The following is a 22,425-nucleotide window of genomic DNA, read 5'->3' as shown; positions in this document are numbered from 1 at the left end:
TACAGTTCATTGCCGTTAAGTATATTCACATTGTGAAACAGATCTCCAGAACTTTTTCATTTTGCAAACTTGAACTACATATCCAGCAAACGATAACTCCCTCTTCCCCAAACTCCTGGTAACTACCATTCTACCTTGTGTTTCTATGAATTTGACTGCTTTAGATACCTCATATAAGTGGACTCATAGTATTTGTCTTTTTGTGACAGGCTTATTCATTTCACATAATGTCCTCAGGGTTCATCCATGTTGTAGCATGTGACCGTTTTCCTTCCTTTGTAAGACTGGAAAATATTTCATTGTATGTATATACTACATTTTGTTTATCCATTCATCCACTGATAGACATTTGGGTTCTTTCACTTCCTGGCCGTTAAGAATAGTGTTGCTATGAGCATGTGTATGTAAATATCTCTTTAAGATCCTGCTTTCATTTCTTTTGAGTATATACCCAGAAGTAGGATTGCTGGATCATGTGATGGTTCTATTATTAATTTCTTAAGGAATTTCTGTACTGTTTTCCATAGCAGTTGCACTATTGTACATTCCCACAAACAGTGCACAAGTGTTCTGATTTTTCCACATTCTCACCAACACTTGTTATTTTCTCTTTTTTCATAGTAGCCATCCTGATGGGTCTTAATGTCATTGAAGTGAGGTGATAACTCACTGAGGTTTTATCTCACTAAGGTTTTGATTTGTATTTCTTTGATGATTAGTGATGTTGAACATCTTTTTATATGCTTGTTGGCCATTTGTATATACTCTTTGGAGAAAGATCTATTCAAGTCCTTTGCCAATTTTTTAATTGGCTTACTTGATTTTTTTTGTGATTGTATTTTAGTTCTTTATATATTCTGGATGTGAATCCCTTGCCAGAGGTACAAGATTTATAAATATTTTCTCTCGTTTCCTAAATTGCCTTTTCACTGTTGATTGTGTCTCTTTGACATGAAAAAGAATGATTAACTAACTGGAGCATTCAAAATTCTTGAACATGTTTTCCTAAAATATACTCTATATTTTATTCAGTCCAGTAGGTTTGTTTGTGAAAATTATGTGTAAATCAGATTTTATAAATCATATTAAATGTTCTTGCTGATGTACATTGTGCCAGTAGAAGCTTTATTTTTCTCTAATGGTTCTTGATACTCTTTTTTTGACCCAGAAATCTCTGAGACATGCTTCTTAACACATGTCTCTGGATGGTTTACCATTTTTTTTTTCTTTTATTTCATCATATTATGGGAGTACAAATATTGTTAGGGTTACATATATTGCCCCTGCCTCCCCCCCAATGCTTCAAGCATGTCCAACCCCCAGGTGATGTGCACCACACCCATTATGTAAGTATACACCCTTCCCCTCCTCCCCCCCTTCCACCTGCCCACCACCTGATAAAAGTTTTGTTTGTTTGTTTGTTTTGACATTTTAGTTACATTTGTATATCTTTGCCTCTCCCTAAGAAGGGTTAGAGGTATTCCCTTCCCCCCTACAATGCTTGCCACATCCCTAAGATGTGGGTTACCCCCCCCATCCCTGGTGTACACTACCACCGTTTGAGCACCATAGTTTTAGTCAGTACCAATTTAATGGCTAGTAGATGTGGAGCCCATTTTCCAGTTCTTGTGATGCCTCACTTTGGATAACGGGCTTAAGCTTAATCCAGGATAACATAAACAGTGCTAGCTCACTGTCATTTCTTAGAATTGAGTAATATTCCATTGTGAGCATATACCAAATTTTAATTATCCACTCATGAGTTGCTGGGCACTTGGATTGTTTCCATGACCGTGTAATAGTGAATTGTGCTGCCATAAACATTTGGGTGCAGATGTCTTTGTAATAGAATATCTTATGCTCTTTTGGGTAGATGCCCAACAATGCTATTGCTGGGTCGAATGGTATTTCTATTTCTAGCTGTTTGAGGTATCTCCAAATTCTTTTCCACAAAGGTTGCACTAATTTCTAGTCCCACCAGCAGTGTAAGAGTGTGCCTGTCTCTCCACATCCTCGCCAGCATTTGTGTTGGGGGATTTCTTGTTACAGGCCATTCTCACTGGGGTTAGGTGGTATCTCATTGTGGTTTTGATTTGCATTTCTCTGATGCTTAGAGATGTTGAGCATGTTTTTATATGGTAAAAACATTTGTATTATGAGATATTAAATATTACACAAGTTAATTCTTCGTTTTCCAGTTTTTCCCTCTGAGCTGTCTCTACAACAAGGTATGCCTAGGAATCACCTGTTACTTAGGATTTAGACAGATCTGAACTTGGGTTATTTGTTTTTGTCAGAGGACAGGAAGCAGCAGAACTAGAAATACTGAAAGATTATATAGATACCTGACTTTTACTGGAGCTCTAAAGCAATACGTGACAAAGTTAGAAAAGGCCATTTTCATTTAGAAGGAGTTAATTTCCAGGGTTTTTAGAGGGGTCTGCTATTTTGATTATCTCCATTATTGTGTATAAAGAAATTATAGGCACACCTTGTTTTAGCATACTTTGCAGATACTGAGCTTTTTTTTTTTTTTTTTTTTTTTTACAAATTGAAGGTTGTGGCAACCCTGCATCGAGTAAGTCTATTGACGTCATTTTTCTAACAGCATATGCCCACTTTGTGTGTCTGTCACATTTTGGTAATTCTTGCAGTTTTTCAAACTTTATCTCTTATGGTGATCTATGACTAGTAATCTTTTATGTTACTACTGTAATTGCTTTGGTGTGCCATGACCTGTGCCTATATAAGACAATGAACTTACTCAATGAATGTTGTATGTGTTCTGACTGTTCTAACAGGGCCATTCCCCTGTCTCTCTGCCTCTAGTTGGGCCTCCCTATTCCTTGATACACAGCAATATTGAAATTAGGCCAATTAATAACCCTACAGTGGCCTCTCAGTGTTCAAGTGAAAGGAAGAGTATCTCACTTTAAATCAAAAACTAGAAATGATTAAAGTATAGTGAGGAAGGCATGTTGAAAGCCTAGATAGGCCACAAGCTAGACTTCTTGCATCTAAAGAGTTAGCCAAGTTGTGAATGCAAAAGAAAAGTTCTTGTAAGAAATTAATTAAAAGGGCTACTCCAGTGAACCACACAAATGATAAGAAAGTGAAACAGTCTTATTACTGGTATGGAGAAAGTTTTAGTGATCTGGATAGAATATCAAACTGCCACAACATTCCCTTAAGCCAAAGCCTAATCCAGAGAAAGGCTTAACTCTGTTCAATTCTTTGAAGGCGAAGAGAGCTGCAAAGGGAAAGTTTGAAGCTAGTGAAGGTTGGTTCGTGAGGTTTAAGAAAAGAAACTCTCTGTAAGGTTAAAGTGCAAGTGCATATGGAAAAGCTGTAGCAAGTTACTCAGAAGATCTAGCTGAGGTCATCAATGAAAGTAGCTACACTAAACAAGAGATTTTCAGTGTAGAAGAAACAGCTTTCTTTTGGAAGTAGATGACTTCTAGGACCTTTCATAGGTACAGAGGAGAAGTCAGTGCCTAGCTTCAGGACAGTTTGACTCTTTGATTAGGGGCTAACACAGAGATTTTAAGTTGGAGCCAATGCCATTTACCAGTCTGAAAACTCTACAGCCCTTAAGAATTAGACTAAATCTACTCTGCCTGTGCTTTATAATGGAACAAGAAAGCCTAGATGACAGCACAGATGTTTACAGCATCGTTTACTGACTATTTTAAGCCCACTATTGAGACATACTGCTCAGAAAAAAAGATTCCTGTCAAAATATTACTACTCATTAACCAAGTACTTGGTCACCCAAGAGCTCTGATGGAAACGTATAGGAAGATTAATGTCATTTTCATGGCTGCTAACATAGCATTCATTCTGCAGCCCATGGATCAAGGAATAATTTTGACTTTCAAGTGTTATTACTTAAGAAATACATTTCATAAGGCTTTAGCAGCCAGAGATGATTCATCTGATGGATCTGGGCAAAGTCAATTAAAAACATCTCTGGAAAGGACTTACCATTCTAGCTGTCATTAAAAACCTTTGTGATTCATGGGAGAAGGTGAAAATACCAACATTAACAGTAGTTGGAAGAAGATGATTCCAACCCTCATGGATGACTTTGAGGGGTTCAAGACTCAGTGGAAGAAGTAACTGCAGATGTGGTAGAAATAGCAAAAGAACCAGAATTAGAAGTGGAACCTGAAGATGTGACTGAATTGTTGGGAATCTCATGATGGAACTTGGATGGAGTTGCTTCTTATGGATGAGCAAAGAAAATGGTTTCTTGAGACAGAACGTACTCCTGTTAGATGTTATGAGCATTGTTGAAATGATAACAAAGGAATTAGACTATTACATAAATTTAGCTGATAAAGTTGTAGCAGACAGGGTTTGAGAGGTTTGACTCCAATTTTGAAAGAATTTCTGTAACTAAATTGCTCTTCAACAGCATCACATGCTATAGAGAAATTTTTTTGTGAAAGAAAGAGTCAATAAATTTGGCAAACTTCATTGTTGTCTTATTTTAAGAAATTGCCACAGCCACCCTAGCCTTTAGCAACCACTACTGTTGTCAGTCTTCTGCCATCAACATCAAGGCAAGACCCTCCACCAGCAAAAAGATTATAACTCAGTAAAGGCTTAGATGACCATTAACATTATTTAGCAATAAGGTATCTTTTAATTAAGATATGTACATTGTTTTTTTAGACATAATGCTGTTGTATACTTAACAGACTACAGTATAGTATAAACATAATTTATATGCACTAGGAAACCAAAAAATTCCTGACTTGCTTTTTTACATTATTTGTTTTATTGTGGTTCTAGAATGGAATCTGCAATATCTCTGTGGTATGCCCATATTAATTTTAAAAGCAAACAATATCTTTGTCACTCTTTTGGAGAATATTGCTCTTTAAAATTATTTTTAAATGTGATATAATGGGCTTCTTTGTAGTCTTTTGTTTACCAGAAAGTGTTGTGCTTAATTAAAAGTGCTAATTCAACAATTATTCATCCAACAGTTACTTGAATACCTGTTCTAAAAGCTGTTATTGAAGCAATGAGCAAAAATATTTCCAGATGCTTTGTTAGTACAGGTACAGGTAATGCAGTGAGTGAGTGTGTGTGTGTATGATGGGGGTGGGGGTGGCTTCTAAATATGTGGTTTTTAGTTTTTGGTTTTTTTTCCCCCTTCATTTCAAGTAAGACTCCGTAGGCCTATTACATATAGGCAGTTGCTTACATTTCTTAGAGGATGATTCTCTATTGCGATAACCATACACATAGCATAGGTGTGCATACACATGGCATAGGTCTGTGGTCCCTAACCCTCAGCTGTGTCCTCTTAGGAACTGGGCCAGGCATCACTGTCTGAGCTCCGCACCCCAGCCCTCAATCTATGGAAAAATTGTGTTCCATGAAACTTACGAACTGGGCCACACTGCAGGAGGTGAGCGGTAGGTGAGCAAGCAAGGCTTCCTCTGTATTTATAGCTGCTACAGCTGCTCCCCGCCCCTTGCCCTGCCTCGGTGGAAAAATTGCCTTCCATGAAACTGGTCCATGGTGCCAGAAAGGTTGGGGACTATTGGCATAGGTGATTCAACAAAGCCACATGATCCTCTGACTTTGAGTCCTTCTACCTGTTCTCTGTATCTCAGTTCAACCTTCTAAGTCAGGAGCGTCTTATTGAAGTCACTCACATTCAGTCAAATTAACCAAGACTTGGGCTCTCTTTTATTGCTGTGATGTTGGGGGAAATTTGTTGAGTTCAGGAAAGAAACTCTTGTGTCCAAAATCCAGAAATGGTTTACGACCCTAAAAATAGTAGTTTTAGCTATTGTCTGACTTGATTGTGAAATTGGAGACTTTGAGGAGAGCTGTTCTCAGGTAGTTTCAGAAAGGTTTTTAGTAGCAGGCAGTGGTTGAGAAGTTTAGTCTGTTCCAATAAGTGGTCCAATCAGAAATGCATAACATGGCAAATGGAGCCCAAAATTCAATTCAGGAAAAATGCTATGTTATAGTGAGATAGCTGCACTATCAAAGTCTGTCCCACTCTAGTTTGGTGCTATCTGGTGGCAATTTTTTTTCCCATTGATGGTTATATGACCATGGAAAGAATTCTGGGTCCTGTGACTAGATGGGACTTCCAGGGCAGTGGCAAAGATTTCAGATGTTTTCCCTGTTTGGCACCCATTTTGTTGGCCTAATCTAGGAAGATACTGTGTCTGCGAAATGTAGATTAGGGACTTGAGAACCATTCTTTACCTCCCTCTTCCCCAAGACTGGATTACCTGCTCTTTCTTGACCTGGTCTGGTCTTCTGCTTCATATCTTTGCCACCCTACCCTATCCCTAGCAGAGAATAATAACTTTAACTTGTTCCATCAGGCAAAGGATAGGAGTCAGTTGTCTTATGCTAATGTGTGTTATTTTGGGGTTTTACTGCATTTGAAGTACTGATTCTCTTACTCCAGGAGTTTAAGAACAATCTACTTGTTTGTGCCAAGGATATTAGCTATTTATTTTTTTCTGACTCTTGATCACATTGTTAGGTACAGTTTTTAGTTCACCAAGTCATGTGATTGAACAAGTCTATGTAAGGTTCTTACGTTGAACCAGCTTTCGTAAAAGTTGTATTCATTGTTTAAATTATTCTGGATTGGAATGGCATTAAAGGATATGTTAACTTAAGGATTATCCTAACATTCTTTATTGCTAAATTGAGACTTTTGAAATTATGGTTGACCATTGAACTGAGGGTATTAGGGGCATGGACCCCCAGTGCAGTTGACTCCCACCAAAATTAACTGGTAATAGCCTACTGTTAACCAGAAGCCTTACCAATAATATAGTTGGTCGAGTAGATGGAATGGAGGAAGAGGAGGAGGAGAGGTTGGTCTTGCCATCTCAGGGGTGGCAATTTTCCGTATACGTGGACACTCCTAGTTCAAGTCCATGTTGTTGAAGGGTGAGCTGTACTTCATTTCTACATACATACAAAAATGAAATCTGACCCAAATTGTTAGCACTTTGGCGTAGATTTACTTGTATTATCTAGAACTTACATGAGTTTTTCTAAATAAATCTGTTTTATAAGTAGCATTATATATTTATGGAGGAGAGATTTTTCAAAGGATTCCCATAGACAAGAGTGTCCTCCTAGTTCTGTAGATTGTACAGTTAGAAATGATTCCCCTTTCAGGGAGTATTTACCTGTGTTGCAAAGGGACAGCAAACTACTAGGTCTAAAACAAATCATCACACAGAAGCATTTTCTTTTTCCATATTACAGATTTATTTAGTTAAGTAAGGTCTTGTTATATTTTGAATGACATTTACTTGCCGAACTCTCCAGTGATTTCCCTCATGCTTATAATGAAATTCAGACTTTTATCATGGCTGTCATCCATATTATCTGGCTCTGGCAGCTCTCTGACCCTCTCTCATTAAGACTCTCTATTCTCTCAAATTATGGCTCCACATGTATTCTTTCTATTCTTCTTATGTATCACTATCCCTCCTGCCTCCTTTGTGCTTATTGATACCTAAAGCTCTTCCTTCAGATCCTCAGTACTTGGCTCACATATCATCTCCTCAGTAAAGATCCTTTGCTTACCAAGCAAACTAAAGTAGTTGCCTTGACATACTTTTTTTGGACCTAATAGTTTCTATTTTATTACCCCTTTTTATAAACTTTATTGCATTAATTAGCTGAAATTGCCCTGCTTTATTATTGGTTTACTCCTTAGACCACAGACTCTGTCACTAGACAGACTGGTCTTCAGTCCTCTCTGTCTTTGCAGTATCAGGTAGGGTTCTCTAGAGAAATAGAACCAATAGGAGATATATCTAGAATGAGATTTATTTAAGCAATTAGCTCATGCAATTCTGAAGTCTGTAAAGTCCTGTAGTCTGCTGTCTGCAAGCTGGAGATCCAGGAAAGCTGGTGGTGTAATTCCAAGTTCTGAGAGGTAGAGAGCTTATAGTATCTGAAGTATCCAGTCTGTATCTGAAGGCTTGAGAGGCAGCTCAAGCAGTCAGGTAAAGAGAGAATTCAACTTTCTTCCAGGCTTTTGTTCTGTTCAGGCTTGGATTGGATAATGTTTCCACACATTGGGGAGGGTCTTCTGCTTTCCTCGGTTCAAAAATTCAAATACTAAAGTCTTCCAGAAAACCCTCATAGACAAATCCAGAAATAATGTTTAACCAGATATCTGGACATCTGTGGCCTAGTCAAGTTGACATATAAAATTGACTATCACACTCAGTTACCTCATAAGATTATTGTCATAAAGATTAAATGGTTTAATATATGAAAAACACTTAAATTAGTTTCATGTACATAGAAGCAATATGCTACCTGCTATTATTAATATCATTATTATTATGTTAGTGATTTTGTCTGCCATCTTCACTTCTGTATCCTAACCTCCAAAAATAATACTTTGAACATAGTATGTGTTCATTGAATATGTATTGAGTGAATTAAAATGACTTATACCTTAATAAGGATAAATTTCTTATGTAAAATAATAGAGCCTAAATATTTCTGCATATGAAATGTTTATCATGTTGTACTGTATTTTACCAGTGAAAATAGTTGATTTTGGTAGTATGCATATTACATTTGTTTTTTTTTTTAGTATATATTTTTTCCATGATGGTTTTAAAGGTTAAAACATGAATATTAGTTGCATTATACAAGCATATTTTCATATTTGAGTAAGTTTTTTTTTTCCTGAGACAGTCTCACACTGTTGCCTGGGCTAGAGTGCTGTGGCATCAGCCTAGCTCACAGCAACCTCAAACTCCTGGGCTCAAGCAATCTTTCTGCCTCAGCCTCCTGAGTAGCTGGGACTACAGGCATGCGTCACCACGCCTGGCTAATTTTTTCTATATATTTTTGGTTGTCTAGCTAATTTCTCTTCTCTTCTCTTCTCTTCTCTTCTCTTCTCTTCTCTTCTCTTCTCTTCTCTTCTCTTCTCTTCTCTTCTCTTCTCTTCTCTCCTCTTCCTCTTCCTCTTCCTCTTCCTCTTCCTCTTCCTCTTCCTCTTCCTCTTCCTCTTCCTCTTCCTCTTCCTCTTCTCTTCCTCTTCTCTTCCTCTTCCCTTCCCCTTCCCTTCCCCTTCCCTTCCCCTTCCCTTCCCCTTCCCTTCCCCTTCCCTTCCCCTTCCCTTCCCCTTCCCTTCCCCTTCCCTTCCCCTTCCCTTCCCCTTCCCTTCCCCTTCCCTTCCCCTTCCCTTCCCCTTCCCTTCCCCTTCCCTTCCCCTTCCCTTCCCCTTCCCTTCCCCTTCCCTTCCCCTTCCCTTCCCCTTCCCTTCCCCTTCCCTTCCCCTTCCCTTCCCCTTCCCTTCCCCTTCCCTTCCCCTTCCCTTCCCCTTCCCTTCCCCTTCCCCTCCCCTTCCCCTCCCCTTCCCCTCCCCTTCCCCTCCCCTTCCCTTCCCTTCCCTTCCCTTCCCTTCCCTTCCCTTCCCTTCCCTTCCCTTCCCTTCCCTTCCCTTCCCTTCCCTTCCCTTCCCTTCCCTTCCCTTCCCTTCCCTTCCCTTCCCTTCCCTTCCCTTCCCTTCCCTTCCCTTCCCCTTCCCTTCCCCTTCCCTTCCCCTTCCCTTCCCCTTCCCTTCCCCTTCCCTTCCCCTTCCCTTCCCCTTCCCTTCCCCTTCCCCTTCCCCTTCCCCTTCCCCTTCCCCTTCCCCTTCCCCTTCCCCTTCCCCTTCCCCTTCCCCTTCCCTTCCTTCTTTTTGTAGAAACAGGGTCTCTCTCTTGCTCGGGCTGGTCTTAAATTCCTGAGCTCAAACAATCTGCCCGCCTCAGCCTTCCAGAGTGTTAGGATCACAGGCATGAGCCATTGCGCCTGGCCGAGAGACCATTTTTCGAGAGAAAAATTGGTGTTGCTATTTTTAAGAAAGACTGGGATAAACATACTTGTTTGCAGGTGAAATTGTTTGCATTTTAAATGAGGAGGTTTTTTTGTTTTTTTTTTTTCAGTTTCTAACTTTTCACATTTTTTTCCCCAAAATGAAATACACCCTGAATATTTCTTTCATCTAGAAAGGAAGCTTTTGAATACATTTTTTTATTGAAATTGTTTTGCTTTACAGGTCTACTTCCCCAACAGGACAGCATCATTCTCCTATATCTTCTAGGCATCACTCATCTTCCTCTCAATCGGGATCATCTATTCAAAGACATTCTCCTTCACCTCGTCGAAAAAGAACTCCTTCACCGTCTTATCAGCGGACACTAACTCCACCTTTACGACGTTCCGCTTCTCCTTATCCTTCACATTCTTTGTCTTCTCCTCAGAGAAAGCAAAGTCCTCCAAGACATCGCTCCCCAATGCGAGAGAAAGGGAGACACGATCATGAACGAAGTTCACAGTCTCATGATCGGCGTCATGAAAGGAGGGAAGGTATGCACTGTACTCTAACTTGATTTTTTTTTTTTTTAGAGTTTTTTTACTTAATATATATTTTCTTTATTTAAAAATTGGACATCCATATTTATTGTTTTAATAAGGGATGGAGGGAAGACTATGCTATAATAAGTCTTCTTCTGTAACACAAACTAGAGTTTTTGAGGGCAATAGGAGATGCCTCAGGGAATATAAGCTATTAAGTATACATAAGAGGGCATTTACAGGTTTGGTAAGTTGGTGCTTTCTTTAGCTGAGATGTTTTACTGAGTATAGTACTGCAAAGTTCTAGAAATTTTTGGTCATCTGATTGTTAAAGTGTGCTTTTCAATCGCTTTGTTAATATCTTTAAAAATGAAAGGAGATGAAGGGAAGAACAGCAGCAAATCAGGGAGCATAGTTTTAAGGCATCAGAAGTGTTTTGATAAAGTGATGAGGACTAGGGAAAGCTTTCAGAATGTCAGTATAAACCAAGTCATCAAAATTCGAGTCTAACTGATAATAAGGAAGTAAGCAGAGCAGTTTTCCTTGCAGGATCCCTGAGAATTAAGTTGACTTTGGATTTACTATCCCTATACAAGCTGAGATGCTGTTGTTACCTGGCAATAAAAATCTAATAGCTCTCATCTCTTTCTGTACTTCTTATCTAAGTTTCTTCTCCTTGTTGATTTAACTTAGCAGGTCTTTGTTTTCGAACATAGTACTCAGGAAATACTTGCTAACTTGCAACAACAATTCTGTTTAATATGCATTTTAAATGCCTCTCTAGCAGTCACCTATGAAACATGTTGAACTTAATTTCTTTCTGTCAGTGGTGCAAATAATAATTGTTTCTTTCAAGAAAGTTGTGGACACATGGGTAGGAACTGGAGAAAGCACCTGTTTTATAGAATTATTTTTTGTGTACATGATTTTGGAACCATGTCAGCACAATAGTGTTTATGGGACTTTGGGAAGATGGGAAAATCCTCTTATACTGTACCTATATCTATTAATTTTTAATAAGATACTTAACTAGAATTGATCAGGAATGTAATACACATTTAATTATTACTTACTGAATGAAAACTATGATTATTATTAAACATACTAATGAAGGGAAAATAATATGTCGTTGAATCTCACAGGAATTTTTTGTGTGTGTTATTAATAAGAAGGGCTTATGTTACAGAAAGAATCCTTTCAATAACAAACCATATATTCTTTTTAAGGAAGGTGTTTTTTTAACCTTCCTTAGAAGAGATTTAGCAGATTTTGTTCCTCTCTATTTAGAAGTCATTTTCTGAAATAAGGATAATTTCAGTAGAAAGATGAGGTAGGTAAAGAACAAATTATAATAACTAGATATATTTGTAAAGACAGATGGGGGCATCATGAAAAAAGAATCTTTTACTAACTGAATATCTTTTCAGGCACAGTTAGTATTAGAAAAGGATTAGAAGTGATATGTACAGAAATACATCAGATTTCTGGAGATACGTCAGATCCTTGCCTCTTGCTTCAGTCCTTAAATAGCATTTGTGGATATAGGTATATGGACAAAGGAATTGGCAAGGGAGATAGGTTATTGATGTGAAGGTCTAGGGTTCTTGTGAATACAAAGTGTTTGGGTCCTTGAGAAAGTCCACAGGCCAATGATGGGGGGCAAAGAGAAAAGAAGATGCAATATTTTTTAGGCCTAAGGCTACTAGAGTTGTTAAAGTAGTCTCAGATTGGGCAATTCCAGATTGTAAGAGCAATTTGTAGGAGAATTCTGTCAAAGGGTCAGGTTTATTCTTTGGGGCTTGTTAATTTTTTGGCTTCATGTCAGATTTATGGTATAATCAATTTATGCCTTCTCTAGGCATATCTAAAGAGTGGTTTCTGATTTCTGCAAATTCCCATGAGATATGAGGTTGACTCAGCCATCTAAGCTTTGGGCCTCTATTTTTTTAATATATAAAATGGCAATTTTGGTTTAATCAGTGAGTCATTCCAGCTTTTTAAAAAATGAAATTATTTATTTTTCTGTGATATGTTAGAAAAGCTTTTAAAAAAATCAAAAGAAGAAGAAGAAAGTAGTAAGGTATCACTGTTTCCCATACTGAACTCCAGCTGCTGGGCTCAAGCGATCCTCCCACCTCAGCCTCCTGAGTAGCTGGGAATACAGGTGTACACCCAACTAGAAAATGTTTTAAATAGAGAAAGCTTTAGAGACTATTGAACATGAGTGTGTTTACCATTAAACAGCTCAGGATAAAAGAAAATGAATATTAGTATCTCTTAGCCAGCCAGCTTACTAATTACAGGTTACTCTCAAGTATTTAAATACATTTGAGGTGGTCACATATGGTCTGGTCTAGCCTAGTCTAATGCTTGGTAGAGTGATTAGTCACTGTGTGCCTCTAGATCTAAAAGTGGTTTCTAAAAAGTAAGCTATCAGTGATATGAGATCAGCTTATTTGTTTCGCTTGTTTAGATCTGTAAGTATGGATGAGTTAAAACACAGGAATTTCGTATTCAAAGTTTATCCAATCAAGAAGAACATAGTTATCAAGTGTTAATAAAATTTTCTTTGGATAAATTATTTTAGCTTATGAATAGTTTTAATTTTCTTACTTGCCCATGTTTTCTCCTTTTTTCCCCCTGCAAAGAACATGAATTACCATTGTAATAAAAATCTAAAAGCTCTGTATTAAATATATTGTCTAGTTTCCTGAAACTTTGTAAAGGGAATTACAGTTAATTTCCAAAATTGCATTACAGAGACAAGAGGCAAACGGGATAGAGACAAGGATACAAGAGAAGAACGAGAGTATGAACAGGATCAGAGCTCTTCTAGAGACCACAGAGATGACAGAGAACCTCGAGACAGTCGGGATCGGAGAGACACCAGAGATACTAGAGACCGAAGGGAATTAAGAGACTCCAGAGACATGCGGGACTCCAGGGAGATGAGGGATTATAGCAGAGATACCAAAGAGAGCCGTGATCCCAGAGATTCTCGTTCCACTCGTGATGTCCATGACTACAGGGATCGTGACAGTCGAGATGCTCATCGAAAGGAGGATATGTATCTGGAAGAATCCCGTAGTTATGGCAGAAACCATTTGAGAGAAGAAAGTTCTCGTACTGAAATAAGAAATGAGTCTCGAAGTGAAATTAGAAATGACCGGATGGGCAGAAGTAGGGGGAGAGGTCCTGAGTTGCCTGAAAAGGGTAAGGTTTTTGATTTGTCAGTAAACTGTATCTTGTATGCTCATATGGAAAGTATTAAATCTAAGATATGTTTTCTATATTATTTCTTAAATTCAGTATCATTTTGTCAAAGTAATTTTCAGTTAGTTGAATTTGTAATCTTCTCTATAAATTCCTAGTCAGAATTACTAAAGTAGCAAAAAATAAATGGGGTCTGACCTAGAGCCCCCAGTTGAATTTCATCCAGTCGTGCCTACCATCTTCATTAGCATGGAATACCAAGAAAATTGCTATTAGGCCAAAAAAAAAAAAAAATCATAAGGAAGTAATTGCTAATAAATAAGTGTATATATGATAAAATGATCATTTAAATAAAGTAGAATTGAGATGGTAGGTTTTCAAAATTGGTGTCAGAAATAACTGATTTGTATATTCTTCAGTATTTGTATTTGCTTCAAATCATTATATATCAGTTATCTTCAGCCATTTTTCTTTTTTTCCACCAAAAAGCATTTGCCATCACCCCAAATGTCTTAAATATATTTATGATTGGCTGCAAACTGCTAGGACTTAATTAGCTTGGACCTCCCTTTTCCTCCACCCCCTTCTTTTCCCTTCCCGAAACACTGCTGCAGAACTCTGATCACTCTTATTCTTTCATTTGTCTGTTGGTCAATCCCTGGTCAATATTACAGCTTCACATTTATGTGTTGAAGGTCCTTTAACTTCTTCAGAGTTATCTTGGCTTTTCTTGACCCTATAATTTTTCATATAAATTTTAGAAAACAGTTTTTAATTTCAGGAAAAGCTGTTGGATTTTAGTTTTCAGTGCATTAAATTTTTATTGATTTATAGTTTTTCCCACAAGATTTTAGAGACATTTTATTTCTGAGTACCCTCTCTTTTTGTGTCTCCATTTGTGTCTCCATTGTAAATGGTAGTGTAAATTTTAAAATTGTTTTAAGTTAATTTTTTTTTTAGATTGTGTGTTCAAATGCTTCAAAATTTCAAAAGTACAAAATGATATTTAGCAAAAAGCCTCCCTTCTACCTCTGACCACTCTTTTGCCAGTTTTGTATGTATTCTTCCCAAAAACATTTTACACAAGCAAATAGGTGTATCCATTTGTTTTTCCCTCTGGTTTTATAAAAATAATTTTTAAAAAAACTATATACTGTTTTTACTTAAAAATATTTTGGAGATCATTCTACATCATTCAGTGTGGTAACCTTCTTTTGTCACACAGTGTCTATTATGGAATCTATACAATAAAGTTAATAAGTCCTGCATTGATCGATGTTTAGGTTTTCCAGTCTTTTTCACTTTCAAACAGTGCTTTTAGCGAATAACTGTGTGCATGTGCCATTAAATTGTGTCTTTTAAAACATTACATTTTGTAATGGTTTGCTGGTACATGGACATGATAATTGATATTTGTAAATTAATCTTGTATTTAAATGACATTGCTATATTTTCTTAATAGATCTAATTAGATTCACTTAACCATTATGTCCAGGAGCAGACTGATTTGACTATTCTTTTCTGATTATTATTTATTTTCTCTTGATAACCTGCTGAGAATCTTCATTAATACAATGTTGATATTGTATTATTGATAATAATAATTGGAATGGGCTTCTTTACTTTGTTTCAGATTTTAAATGATTGTTGCTGGCTTTTCACAATTAAGTGTGGTGTTTGTAGATTTTTTGCAGATGGTTTTTATTGTTTTGAAGATTCTCCTAATTTTCTCAATTTAGCTAACAGTTTTTATTACTGTTGTTTTTTTCTCTATTGTGAGAAGATCATATAGTTTGTTTCTATTACCTTGTTCCTTATGTTAATATATTTTTAAAATTTAGAACTATCCATGCATTCCTGAAATAAGTACAATTTTGTCATTTTTTAAGAGTTCTTGAATAGGCTTGTTAAGATTTAATTTTGAATTAAGCATTTTTGTTTTTTGAGATCAGCATATAATCAGTGGTATAATGGTAAATGTTTAACAACTGACTCTTCAGGAAAAAATTCCTGATTTTTAGCTTTTGCCAATTTCCATGATATAAATAACTCCTACCATAGCAGACTTGGAGCCACTAACATGGTATTACTCAATGTGGAGTTGGAAAAAGAAGCCTACAGTTGACTCTTAATATACCCGTATGAACCAGTTCTAACATTACACTGCATTGTTTTCATTTTTTATGTTGTCTTTCTTCAGGAATCAATGTTATAATAGCCACATAAAATGTGTTGCTTCTTTTTTTCTCTTCTCTGAAATAATTTATCTATGATTGGTTAGCTGTTCTTTGAAAGTTTGATAACATTTGTCTGATGGTTAGAGCTTTTATTACCAAATGAGTTTCTCTAATAGTTATAGATTTGGGTAGATCATATAGTTTGTTTCTATTACCTTGTTCCTTATGTTAATATATTTTTAAAATTTAGAACTGTTTCTTTTTGAAGCAGTTCTAGTAAATTATATTTTTGCAAATTTTTGTTTTCAAATATTTGGTAAAAAGATATTACTAAATTTCTTTTATAAAAATCTCTGTTATACCTGTGGTTATATTCCCTTATTTTTTCTTGGTCAGTCTTGCCAGAGGTTTGTCCATTTTGTGTCTTTTCAAAGACTTAATCTTTAGTTTTGTTTATATTCTTTTGTATCTCTTGGTCTATTTCATTAATTTCTGCCCTTGTGTGTGTGTGTTGTTTGTTTTTTTTTTTTTGACATCTGTAGTATTTATATTAGTGCCCGTCCTAAACACTCTGTAAATTTTAATATGATTTCTTGTTTGACTTATGAGGTTTAGAGAAATAGGATTTTAAATTTCCAGTTATGCTTTTTATAATATGCCCCCCTCATTTTAATTGTCAGAGAATACCCTGTTCAATATCAGTTCTTTGATATGTGTGTTTGTTAAAGCTTATTTTGTGGCTTGGTCTGTATTTATAAATGTTATACATGTGGTTTTAAGAAGGTTGTGTTTTTAATGGTCAGATGCAAAGTGTTCTCTGAGGACAAATTTGTTAACTTTACTTTCAAATTTACATCTAATAATTTTAAGAGGTGAGTTAAATTTTCCACTGTCATCGTGGAATTTGTGGGCTTGATTTCTTATAGTTTGATTGCTTTTTTATTTGAATATTTTGAAGTTTTGCTATTAGGGACACATAAGCTAAGTTATTTATTCGTTTTATCATTATAGAATGATCCTCTTTATCCCTGATACAGGTTGAGCATCCCTAATCCAAAAATCCAAAATCTGAAACTTTTTGAGTGCTGATGTGACGCTCAAAAGATAGGCTTATTGGAACATTTCAGATTTTTGATTTCAGATTAGTGATGCTGAACCAGTATGATGCAAGTATTTCAGAATTTTAAAAAAGAAGTCCAGAATTCAAAACACTTCTGGTACCAAGCATTTCAGAAAATGAATGCTCAACCACCTGTATTTTGTCTTGAAGATTATTTTGCTCACAGCTCTCTTTTGGTTAGTATTTGTTTGATAGGTCTTTTTTCATCATTTCAACTTTTCTATATCATTTTGTTTTAAATGTGACTCTAAACAACATATAGTTATTAGATATATGCTAAATTTAATTGTACCTTCCTTGATTCTTAACTTTTCTTTCAAATTTTTTCTCTTTTTATTTCTGTTTTGCCATCTGAGGGCACGTCCTCAGACTTATCTTCTAGTTTACTACATTTTTCTTGGCTGCATCTAATCTGATGTTTAACCCTACATTCTGAGATGTTATATGTAGCCCTCTTGTTGTCTTTAAAAATGTTATAATTTTTTCTTCTTGTTCTCTAATTATTGCAGTATTCTTCACAGATATTTTGACTGTTTAAACACTATGTTATCGTATTTAGAATTATGCTATAATTCTTTTAAGGCTCAAAACCTGTCACATTTATGTTCTTTTTTGTTTTTGTTTGATTTTTAAATCTTGGGGAAGTGCCTTCTGATTCTCACTTTGGGTGAGTTTGGGTGAGTTTTTCATATGTTCTTGTAAGTTTGAGTGAACTCATCTTCATCAGGGTTTATCTATGATAATTCTATGAGGTTGAACGCAGGGCCCTTCAGAGTTTCTGTCTTTGTCTCTGCCACGTATTCCTACATTATCACAGCCACAGTACTACTTCTCATTCCTTACTCTAACCTCCTCCCCTCAAACTTCAAAAATTTGCTTTTATTTTGAAGTAATTAGGGATTCACAAAAGATTGCAAAGCAATGTACAGAGATGCTTTGTGCACCCTTTCTCCAGCTTCCCCAGTGTTAACATCTTATACACCTACAATGCAGTATCAAAACCAAGAAATTGACATTGGTACATAGAGCATATTCACATTTCACTAGTTATACATGCACTGTGGTGTGTGTGTTCCTCTGAGCAGTTTCGTCACATGTGTAGCCCATCTGCACAGTCAAGATATTCAACTATAACATCCTAAGATTCCCTTGTATCACCCCTTTATAGCCACACCCATCCTCTCTCCCTGTCCCTGACCCCTGGCAACCTCTTATATATTCTCCATCCTAGAATTATGTTATTTTATAAAATGCTATATGTATCCTGTTGAAATTGGCTTTTTCACTCAGCATAATTTTCTGGGTTCATCCAAGTTGTTGGTTGTACCAAGTTTGTTTTTTATTATTGCTGAGTAGTAGCTCATGGCATTCACCCATTGAAGACAGTTGGGTGCTTTCCAATTTGGGGCTGTTACAAATAAAGCTACTCTGAACATTTGTTTCCCACATCTGTTAATGAAAAATTTCAGATACCACTTAATGTAGCCAAAGTACCTCGGTTCTATGTTGGAATGTTTTCACTGTAAACTGTAATTAAAGCATATTTTCATTTTTATATTTCTGTGAAATAGATATGAAGAAATAGTTTTTGGGGGGCAGTAATTTTAATGAATCTTCTTATTTTATGATTTCATTATATGACTTTTCTATAGATAGGGAAAACTGAGACTTAGGTCACTCAAGTCAGTCATTGGACAACGTGAATGTTCTAATGCCATGCTTATATTCTTTTCATCAGTGATTATTATTACACTTTGAAATACAAAAAAAATCTATTAGTGTTTCTTAGGAGAAAAGACTGGGACTGATAATCTGCTGAATAAAGTATATGTGATAAACATTTGTGTGACTATCCTTTGTTTAGGAAGTCGAGGCACAAGAGGTTCTCAAATTGAGAGTCACAGTAGTAGTAGCAACTATCATGACAGCTGGGAAACTCGAAGTAGCTATCCTGAAAGAGACAGATACCCTGAAAGAGACAGCAGAGATCAAGCAAGGGATTCTTCCTTTGAGAGAAGACCTGGAGAGAGAGACCGTCGTGACAACAGAGAGAGAGGTTTGTCAAATGGAATTTTATTAAATAGTGACCAACATTAGTTGGGGGAATTGTTTTTTAAAACAGTTATCAATTAACTTATTAATATGAAATATAATTTTAAGACCTGTGCTTGATGATACATTTGAAACTATTTACTCTTATAATCTTCTTTGTTCACCTGGTTTAGGAGGGATTATGTAAATAGCTAGTGACCATCACCTACTGGTAACAGAGTGTAAGAACTGAGACGCCCTGCTGTGAATCTCTCCTCTTGACCAAATAGCTCACAGCCCTTTAAAGAATGTGGATGGCTGGATGCCATCCAGGCAATTCTGATTCAGATAATACATAAACCTCATCTAAGTATCCTCTGGCTACTCACTCATTAGCTGTAATCGATAGAATCTTATAAGGACTGCCAAAGAGGAGCAAGAAGAAAATGATGATAGGGCTGGGAATTGTTTGAAGAAATATTTTGTTTATATTCATTTCATCCTGAGAATATATAATATTTGCTTTAGCTAATTTTATGTTTTTATATGTCTTAAGTTAAAACTTATCTGTTGATTCATTAGATGATCTCTTACAGAAATCAAATTTGAAGCAAGATTACTAGGAAGCACTTAAAAAAGGTTTTTTAAGTACTTTTCTTTGGCAAGTGCTTATTGTCTGTACATACTAGGGCCTTTAAACACTTAAAGTTTTATGAAGGTCTTACCTTGGCTGATTACTAAAGTAATGTTCACTATAATGCTGAGATTAATATAGTTTAAAACCTGATGAACCAGAGAATTGAATATTAATGCTTTACTGTGGGCTGAATCAAAGAGGTAATATTGTATCTTGATATGGGCAGTAATGAGAGGAGAACAAAGTGTCTAAGACACCATCTTCTTGGGGAAGCATAAATGAGATCAGAGGCAGGAGAATTGGTTGGGTTGAGTTCATTAAGGTAAAGCCCTGATGCATTTGGGTTAAAAGATGTATAGGATTTCTTCAGTTACAGATAGGGCTGCAGTTGGTATGTTCTGTGTTGCTATCTGAAATTATTTCTTCCTTGGCACTTTGATTTACCTCTCTTTAGTACTAATGTCCTGGCGATTTTTTTTTTTTTTTATGTTTTACTTTTTTTCTTTTTTCCTATTTTTATATCCTACCTAGCTCAGGGTTTTTCACCACATGCCCGATTTCAGTAATAACATTTGGTTTCAGTCTTACAGATAGTTCAACCACACATACTGAGCTTTGCTAGGTGCCAAGAATTTGGATAGTTCCTTTCCATATATTCTGATCTTAATCTTTGCAATATCCCTATAAGTGTAGGTATGATAAAAATAATCCATGTTTTATAGTTTTGGAGATTAGATCTAAGAGAAGTAAGTTTCCAGCATTACAGAGAAGTTCTAGAACTGGAATTCAAACTCAGATCTTCTAAGTACAAGTCTAGTTCTCTTTCTATTTTATTTTATTATAACTACTTCAGTAAAATATCAGTTATATGATTGAAAGAGAAATATATTTTTGAGATTAATCATATATTTTATAAATGTTTATTAAGCATCCATGCCAGGTACTTTGCTAGGTACTTAGGTTACAGTAGTTCCTGTCCTTATAGAAAACTTAACCCCCTCCAGAAAAAAAATGATCATTGATTGCTATCTAGGAAACAAAGAAGCAACCCAGGTGGAAATTAAAAAGGAGAGGGAGCTGTTTTAGACTGTTTATAAAAAAATTGAGATGATTTTTATACAGAGGCATAAATGCAAGAGAAAAGGCTAGCTTTGCAGAGATTGAGAGTAAAAGAGGAAAGAGTATGTGCAAATTCCCTGAGATGGTAAATAGCCTAATATTTCCTAAAATTTGAAAGAAGACTAATGTGGCTAGAGAATACTGAGCAATAGGGAGATTATTAGAAGTAGAAGGTAGAGATGTACCCAGGCATCTTGTTCTGTGCTTGGGGATTTAAATCTTATATTTATTTCTTTGTAGTCTAAGCACAAAACAGTCTGCCATCTGTACCCCCAAGTTCTATATCCTCAGATTCAACCAATTACAGATCAAAAATATTTGAAAAAAATAGCAATACAGGCCGGGCACAGTGGCTCACGCCTGTAATCCTAGCTCTCTGGGAGGCCGAGGCAGGCGGATTGCTCCAGGTCAGGAGTTCGAAACCAGCCTGAGCAAGGGTGAGACCCCGTCTCTACTATAAATAGAAAGAAATTAATTGGCCAACTAATATATATAGAAAAAATTAGCCGGGCATGGTGGCGTATGCCTGTAGTCCCAGCTACTTGGGAGGCTGAGGCAGAAGGATTGCTTGAGCCCAGGAGTTTGAGGTTGCTGTGAGCTAGGCTGACGCCATGGCACTCACTCTAGCCTAGGCAACAAAGCGAGACTCTGTCTCAAAAAAAAAAAAAATAGCAATACAACAAAAAAAATACATAAATTAAAAAATAATAATAGAGTATAACAACTAAATAGCATTTATATTGTATTAGGTATTATAAGTAATATAGAAATAATTTATACAGGATGCTATATATAGGTTATATGCAAATACCACACCATTTTATATAAAGGAGTTGAGCATCCTTGGGTTTTGGTATCCATTGGGGGGAAGTGGTGGTTCCAGGATGATTCAAGTGCATTACATTTATTGTGTACTTTATTTCTATTATTATTACATTGTAATACATAATGAAATAATTATACAACTCACCATAAGGAAGAATCAGTGGGAGCCCTGAGCTTGTTTTCCTACAACTGGACGGTCCCATCTGGGGGTGGTGGGAGACCGTGACTGATCTGACAGGAGGTGGAGCTCAGGCCATGATGCAAGCTATGGAGAGCAGCTATAAATACAGATGAAGCTTTGCTCATTTGCCCTTTGCTGGCTGCTCACCTCCTGCTGTATGGACCCATCTGTGGCCCAGGGCTTGGCAACCATACCTGTAAACAATCCCCCATGGATACAGATAGACAATTGAAGTATGATAAATGCTACTACCATATAAAGTTCTGTGAGAAGACAAAGGAGCAAACACAATTCTAAGGAATTCAAGAAAGCTGCCTAAAGAGGTAATGTCTGAATTAAGGCCTGTGGATACACAGGAGTTGATAAGGAATGATGGAAGAAGCACTTTTCAGGGAGAGGTGCAGCATGTGCAGACACCAGGATTGAAAGAAACAGATGCTTTGGAGTAGTAAAGAATTATGTTATGAGGTTAGAGTCAGAGGTATGCTGTGATTGGCAGGGACGGAAAGAAGCTGGGGGAAAGGACTGATGAGAGACTATCGGCCAGCTTATAAATGACCTAATAAGTCAAGACTAAAAATTATGAATTTAATTGCCTTTCACTGCCTATAAGATAAATTCTTTTAAGCAGCTAGAAGAAGTCGAGTTTTCAACAAAAACATACTAAGAGTGTAGAAAAAGACTGAAGATAAGGATACCAATCATATTATTACTATTTTTCAGTTATACTATTGATGACAGTCATTAGGGCCTG

At 36.4% G+C, this 22,425-nt stretch overlaps 1 protein-coding gene across 4 annotated transcripts in view; it reads left to right on the top strand.

Annotated features, from left to right (window-relative positions):
• The window catches only part of ZC3H13 (zinc finger CCCH-type containing 13), an 87,640-nt gene that overhangs the window by 42,392 nt on the left and 22,823 nt on the right, over positions 1-22,425 (top strand). For all 4 annotated transcript variants that reach the window (XM_012782713.3, XM_012782718.3, XM_020290368.2 and 1 more), the window contains exons 9-11: positions 10,070-10,380; positions 13,129-13,581; positions 18,743-18,934. In XM_012782713.3, the coding sequence (XP_012638167.2) occupies positions 10,070-10,380; positions 13,129-13,581; positions 18,743-18,934 (956 nt within the window). The remainder of the gene's footprint in view (positions 1-10,069; positions 10,381-13,128; positions 13,582-18,742; positions 18,935-22,425) is intronic.

The sequence above is a fragment of the Microcebus murinus genome, chromosome 13 (assembly GCF_040939455.1).
Source record: "Microcebus murinus isolate Inina chromosome 13, M.murinus_Inina_mat1.0, whole genome shotgun sequence".
In the NCBI taxonomy this organism is placed as follows: domain Eukaryota; kingdom Metazoa; phylum Chordata; class Mammalia; order Primates; family Cheirogaleidae; genus Microcebus; species Microcebus murinus.
Note: the sequence above shows the minus strand (reverse complement) of the source record. Positions and strands in the feature narration are given on the sequence as shown.